Source organism: Thermobia domestica, chromosome 3 (genome assembly GCF_964235325.1).
Source record: "Thermobia domestica chromosome 3, izTheDome1.hap1.1, whole genome shotgun sequence".
Classification (NCBI taxonomy): domain Eukaryota; kingdom Metazoa; phylum Arthropoda; class Insecta; order Zygentoma; family Lepismatidae; genus Thermobia; species Thermobia domestica.
In genome coordinates this window covers 111,702,647-111,710,321 of record NC_137456.1, presented here as the reverse complement: position 1 = coordinate 111,710,321, position 7,675 = coordinate 111,702,647, and the positions used below count along the sequence as shown (strand labels likewise).

The 7,675-nt window shown below is 36.5% G+C and overlaps 1 protein-coding gene across 1 annotated transcript; it reads right to left on the bottom strand.

The window, feature by feature from the left end:
* Positions 1 to 1,266: 1,266 nt before the first annotated feature.
* LOC145680668 (uncharacterized) lies at positions 1,267 to 7,366 on the bottom strand. The gene is made up of 2 exons (XM_081751457.1): positions 7,295 to 7,366; positions 1,267 to 2,146 (listed from the first exon to the last, which is right to left on the bottom strand). Exons 1-2 carry the CDS (start codon positions 7,304 to 7,306, stop codon positions 1,430 to 1,432), a joined length of 729 nt encoding a protein of 242 aa, XP_081607583.1. The 5' UTR covers positions 7,307 to 7,366; the 3' UTR covers positions 1,267 to 1,429.
* Between the last annotated feature and the right edge of the window lie 309 nt (positions 7,367 to 7,675).

The window sequence follows — 7,675 nt, the reverse complement described above, 5'->3', positions numbered from 1 at the left end:
TATGTGGTTTCGTAGTTGTAGTTGTACTGATGGTCCATCTGTGTGAGAAGTGTATACATAGTCACTGGCGTCATGGTAGTGCTCGCGCACTTGTTGCGAAAACTTTGTATATAAGTCACGGTGAAATTCTTCAGGTCTTCTTCATATATGTAATGTATTTGCAGGGTTTTGGGCGAAACTGTGGCTCAGTGGTAGAGCCCTTACCTCTAGTGCGTGGGGTCCCTGGTTCGATCCCAGAACAAGTAAGTTTATGGTGGATAACATCGTGCCTTTAGGTTTTCTTGGGGTACTCCTGTTTCCTCCCACTTTTCCATTCTACCAATCCCTCTATCATCATTCACTTGCTTTAATCATCGTCTACCGTAGCCTAAAGGGCATATTCGTGGGACGTTAAATTCATATATTTAATTTCATTTTTCTGAAGTTTGGATGCGAAAACGAGTTTGCTTGCTGAGATAATGTTTCTTGCTGTTTTAACTTCGAATGTTAATAGAAACATATCCATGTTCATAGAATATGCATACATGTGCATTGTAGGTACTATCAGTTTCGATATAAGATTTATTTTGTGTACTCCTATTGTATTTTCTGTGTTAACTCTATCATTATGTTCCTTGTGTAGTTAGATCTTCTTTTTATGAATCTCCTCCCCTCAGATATTTATAGATATTTGTCTACAGCAACAAATATCTATAAATAACACAAAATCTCCTCTGTGACTAATTGACATGGCACCCTTCCAATATGTGTACCATCATCTGCCTCCGTTAGCCTAAAGAGCGTGAAGGTGGAAGGTGAAATTAGAAATCTCATTTTAATAATAATAAAAAAAACTAAGTAGTTACAACAGATTTCAAGCTATTCATGATTCATAAAATCTGATCAACACCAATTTGTACATCGTTACTCCTAGTTTGATGCTACTGAGATGGGTGTTCCTGTCACTGAGAATAGGGGGAGAATAAAGTTGTAAAATAAGAGAGTCTACATTATTGGTTGTGAGAAAATAATGCCAGTGTAGTTAATATATTTTGAATGAGTAGATTACACTTACTTCTACCACAGAAGATCGGTCTTAGAGCTTCAATGAGTCGATTTGTACCATTAAACATAATTTTTACAACATAATTTTTGGTAGATATGCATTCATTGAGCTGACTATTCGATTAGATATGAATTGTCTGTGTGTATATAATATGTAGTAACAAATTGTGGATGTGGGATGATTTATGATTTAAAGACACATAAAATAAACACATATTGAAATAAATTTTAAGACTTGCTTTTATTTGAGCACATAACAACATTCAATTTCCGTCGCCAACCTTGGAAAATACCAAGACTTACATATTTTTTTTCTTTTATAAACTTATTTTTGCTGATGGAAATAAGATAATAAAATAGTGACTAGATAAGAATAATTTTGTGCCTAAACGACAACAGAGTTAACAACTTGTCCTCCGATGACATTGCTGACAGAGGGTACGACGAGGGAAGAGGCTCGTACGGCAGCAACGGATGGCACAGCAGAAACTACAGCTGGGGAAGAAACGACAGCTGGGGCAGATACAACGGCTGGAGCAGAAACGAGAGCTTGAGAGCGGTATTCAACCTGGCTGACGACTGGAGTTGGGACAGCTACTGGCTGGGCTACTGGTACATCTACAGCAACTCTCTGCACATTGATTTCAGGTTGCACCTGAGTTACCTGTGGGGTGACGGTAGCAACAGTGCGACCAGGAGCAACAACACGCTGTTGGCTAACAATATTGGCTGGGGTTGCGAGACCAGAAACGCCAGATCTGAGGATCTGAGTGCTGTATCCAGTTACGACTGGAGTGTTAACATACTGAACAGTCTGGGTGACTGGGACAGCAGCAACAGCAGGAGCAGCAACGGTTCTCACTTGAGCAACAGCAGGAGCGGACACAGTTCTCACTTGAGCAACAGCAGGAGCGGACACAACGGCGGGCACGTTGACAGCAGAGACAAGAGGAGCAGAAACAGCAGCAGTTCTAACAGCCACAGCAGGTGCTTGAACAGCAGCGACAGCTGGAGCAGCCTGGACAACGGTGGTTGAGATTCCAGGAGTTGACAGCCCAGCTGGGGCAGAAGCCACAAGGGCAAAGAACAGTGGAATGACAACCTGCAAAGAAAAGGAGGAAAATGTGTAAATATGTTTACTTATTCATATGGGAGAAGCTAATAATTCTACATCCAAGAGACACTTCTACATTAAACTGGTGTAACAATGTACATTCATGTCCAAAATTATTGTCGCATGTCTATAAATATGTTGTTGTAGTATAATTTGATAATGAATTCGCCCGGTATTTTTTTATAATGTTAGTATGTGTATAATCGGCAAAGACATATATGTGGGCAATTTCACGTAAAAAGAGCAGTAAATAAGAACAATAAAATGAAAATAAAACTTTCTTGTCCATTTAGCAATATTTCGTTTTACCCATTCTAATTTTCGTATTTAAAATTCTTTTCCTATGAAATTTACCACAAATATACATTTTCCGATTATACACATAGCATCAGTATTAAAAGTACCTGCAAAATCACTATCATATTATATTCTTACAAGAAGACAGTTTTAGATATGCGACAATCATTTTGGACATGAGTGTAAATCGTAACGACAAATCTAGAAATTATAGTTTATTTATTATCTTTTATGGTTCAATAATTCAGATTTTGTAAATAACAAGAAATAATATCTTTTCTTCTTATATTTCTTTTGATGTTTTGGTTATAATTAATGGATCAATTATACAGAATATATACATATAAAAGTAAGAGGGAATGACGGTATGTGTTTATTGATGACAAGTAACTTTTGTCACTGAGGAAAAAAACGACTGAGAGAAGACTGAATTCGTCTTTGTAAATGTAGAGAAATGTGGCAAGCCAGTTCAATATCACATAAAACTCTTTAAGAAGATTGACTGTTCAGATAGAGAGGCACAGGCTTCCAACATTTTATAGAGTTGTCGCACAGATAGCATTAGTGCAAAAGCAAAGAAATAGTGACTACTAATTAGAGCTATTAAAAAAATGATCTGGCAAACTTAATTGTTATATTTCTTTAAAAAAAAAAGTATGTTTACACATCTTTAAGTTATAACAGTTTTTCAAAATAATATTATTCGAGAAATATTGGTTTCACACTAGTACCGTCTGTACTCTAATTCTTCTAAATCCTAGAAACCCTGTATATTACTGCCCACATAGATGTTGTGTATTTGGGTTATCCGTGGATGTCAATAGTTTTTAATGCAAGGGCCCAGTGGCTCAGTTGTAGAGCAGGGCCGTAAATTGTGGGGGGAAGGGGGCAACTGCCCCCCAGAGAAGCTCCCCGCCGTTCGAGGGGGGCCCATATTAAGACAAAGTTTTCTTACTCCATATACGATACGAGCATGAAATTATAAATTAAGCATCAAACAGGTTCACTACATTACATAAACAAAACAGCACACACAGAGAAAAATACGTTCTCCGGACAGCGATATATTGTACAAATATACGGTATCCTCTTGCTTACTATAGAAATCAGTACGGAGCATACGTTATCCGTATGCTACATAGGCACTGCCCTTAGATGTTACATAATGCCGTTGCAGGATGTCTGACATCTAACAGTTTTCCGTATATCACATGCATATACTTAAGTTACCTTCGTCAGCTATATGTTATATACGTCCATATGTATGTGAGATCCTGACCGCCTACATTGTTTCATACGGAAAGTACGTATAGATGGCACACTTATACAGAAAGTATTATAAAACATGCGTTTTCAGTTATACGTCTGTTGTACGTTAAGTCCAAAAACTACAGGAATTACGCATGTAACCTATCTTTTTAAGTACGCCACCTACAATTTTTTTTCTCAGTGCACAAAGGGTAAATAAAACGAAAATTAGTAGTGGGCCCATTTCAGTAAAAAATGTCTACTATTAGAGGCCTTAGAAATAATATTTATTCGTATGGCTTTGGGATTTGTCAATATTGTCCCCGTAATTAATTTGTAATGTGTAGAACGGGCCCAAAGGCGTAACTAATGGCCCCGTGCGGGACGGTCCACAGGTTATGGGGGGCCCATAGAGAGTAAGGGAATAAGAGAAAGATGGAAAGGGGGGACTAAAAATTAGAAAAATCAACTTTTCTAGGGGGCCCAAATATGCGTATTAATACTTGCCTCCCTCCCCCCCCCAGAAAAATCTAAGTTACGGCGCTGTTGTAGAACAATCACTTCTGTGGTGTCCCTAGTCCGACCCGAAATCGCGTGGACAAACTGGGTGTGTAGATTTTTCTTTCGGGAAGTTGCTTGTTCCCTCCCACTTTCCTCGTTTCATCATTTCATTCATCGTTGTCATCACTGTATCCTTTAGCCTGGAAGGATTATCACGAGACATTAATTAAAAAAAGAAAAAAGCATAACACAGCAGAAATAGTGTTAGTAACGGGACAAGTTCCTCACATCTTAAAGATTTTATCTTTTAATTCTTGGAATATACTGAATGGACACACATGAAACGTGTATTGCATTAAAATGATATGATTATGAATTCTAGTATTTTTTTTAACTAGTTGTTCCGCCAAGTCCTTGGTTTGTCTACAAATTGTCTGCACGCTAGTCTAGTGACATATCTTGGCGTCGGATAGGAGGCAACACAACAACACAGCCTGCTATGAACTATGAAAATTGAAGTGATTGCCAGACTGTGAGAATTCATGCGTTTCTAAATATTTTGCCTACATGTTCTTACAACTAGTAACTCCTAAATGTTCTGAAGTTTGCATATTACTTACATTCAGATAAAGTTTTATTTTTTCATCATAAACAGGATTTTGTACCCTACCTCTACAACTCCTTTTCCTTAAATGTGATTTTAAAAAGTTCAAAACACCTTTATCGTGTACTGTATTCTTTGTCATCTGTATGGTTAGTTTCGAAAATAAAACAGTGATGCCAAGCCGTAGGCAAATCCTATTTCATGGGATTTTTTACATTAAGTTCTTTGAAAAGAGATAAAGGGATTTTTTTTTTAAATCGAAATTGGTAACATTAAATACGGGATTTTTCATTTGTATCAAACAAAATTTTCTAGAGGTGGAAAATAGACTTCATAAGTCATTAATAAATGTGAAATCAGGGTTGTCAAACTTTAACCGACTTTTATTTCTTCGTAATCAGGAAAGTTTATGCTACTGAGGGAGTAATTTCTGGACTGCCTGATACACAAAAATCAACCGCCAAGAAAAGATATATATTTACTGGTATTTAAAGAAAGAAAATAATGAAATATAATGAACGAGTGAATGAAAGAAAGAAAAGAAAGTGTCAAATAATCAACTTGCAAAACGTTCTGCAAAAATATATATGATGAACGAAGTTAGTATCGTTAGGTTCAGTATGGGATGATCGCATCAAGGCATTATGAAAACATTTTTAAAAAATGAAAAAAAATCTATTTACAGTAGTATACATGGAAGACTGGATAGTTTTATGTTTATATTTTATTACTGTATCATTATTACTAGGAATGCAATGGATGTACCCGATTGCAATGAAATGAGCTGAGCGAGCTTAAACTACGTAATCATTCCTGGCCATTATGCAATAATAAATGCCATTTTTAATTGTTGACAAAAAAATCGCGTGAAAACTTTTTCCCCATGTTAAGTCTATGCAAGCGTTTTTCGGTGATTATTCCTCGATGGTACATCGGATTTTTGATTTCGACCTATGTTGTCACTCAGCACGACATACTCTATCAGCGTGCTAAGTTTGGTTGAGATCGGCCAAACGGTCTAGGAGGAAGCGTTTTTCGGTCATTATTCCTCGATGGTACATCGGATTTTTGATTTCGACCTATGTTGTCACTCAGCACGACATACTCTATCAGCGTGCTAAGTTTGGTTGAGATCGGCCAAACGGTCTAGGAGGAGTTCGCGGACAACCAAACGGCTAACCCGAGTACAAGAGCTTCGCTTCGCTCAGCTCAATTATTATTATTATTATTATTATTATTATTATTATTATTATTATTATTATTATTATTATTATTATTATTATTATTATTATTATTATTATAAATAGGAAATTCAAAAGAAAAATGAGGCTTTCTGCCTCTCGAGTTGAAATTTTATAATTTTTCAAATTTCCATCACTGAAACAAAACGAAAGAAAGAATTTATATTGTAAATATTTAAAAAAAAAAAAATAATGAAAGTTTCAGGTAGAAACATGACTCTATATGGATGATAAAAGATAACGAAGAGGAAAAGGCAAATTTTGGAAAATGATTTCTTACACCAAAATGGTTCAGAAGCCCTAATAAACATCTGAAATATGCAAAGTTCGTGCCCTGAACGTTTACATTGCATTGGCTAATTACGTATTTGAGTATTACTCTCTTCCTTCAAACATAGATAATTTACTATAGATATGCTGGTATTAAAAACGTTTTGCTAATGAGTATTTTAAAAAAATGTAACCTTAAAAGGACTGTGATAATAATATATGTATATATACATAGAATACCTACATACATACATACATACATATACATAAGTAAGTAAGAAAGAAAGAAGGAAAATCATATCGTGGGTAGTACACTCTTAAAGTGAAAATAGATATCATAACGTTTCGAATGTCATTACAATTCAAAGAAGAATACCACAAGTATTTTTCTTGGGTCCTCGATTATTCTCAGCATTTATGAGCTTCTTTTTCAGCACTGAGGCTATATGAGACGTGGATCTGCAGTTTGAGATGGAATCCGAACAACTACAATGCGTTCAAATCTCTAGCACCAGACATCGAGGATGAGACCACGTAACACAAGTATGAAGTTTCAACTTTGATAGATGAAGATACCTTTCCATAGACAAGAAATAATTTGTGGGTTTAGGTTTCCAACAAGTAATGTGTCTAGCCGGGACCGATACTTGCTCATATAATCCAGCTCTCTTGGAAGCGAAATATCGTGGTGGGGAACGCCCTATACTCTAAAGCATGATGTCTGTCCCCAACCACCTGCACAGGATTCGAACCCCGTGATTTGATCCCACGTGTCGCACCCTTCATAACCTCGGTTATCATAAAGACCAAATGCAAAACACAACGGAATTCAACACAGATATGCAGATTTCCTAACACAAGAGATGTTTCCGTTAAGACTGCTCCATCATATAAGACTTTTTCCTAACAATTTGTAGTAGCTCGCGTCTACTCAAATAATCTGTTCTATGAATGAAAAACAGACACCTGACTTACCAGTTTGTACATTGTGGCTGTTGAAAGCAGTTTCTGGAACCTTGCTAAAAACAAGTAACTAGACAATCTAGAAGTTTCCTATTTATACGGAAAGAATCTGTTCACATGAATATGGGCGGAGTCGGTTTCCGGGGCAAGGATGAACAGCCTTGGCAGAGGTTCCATACTTAGTCAAGGACGGCAAAAAACTGGACATCAGAAGACACCGCTGACACAATGCTGATGCAATTTAGGGAATTTCTTTGTCAGACACCTTAAACCATCAACTTGCAGATATATATAAAAGTGGAACTGAAAGAATTCAAAACTCGCTAAAGTTGTATAATATTGAACACAATTATTCTGATGACCAATGAGTGTTTTAATGCTTTCAGCTAAATG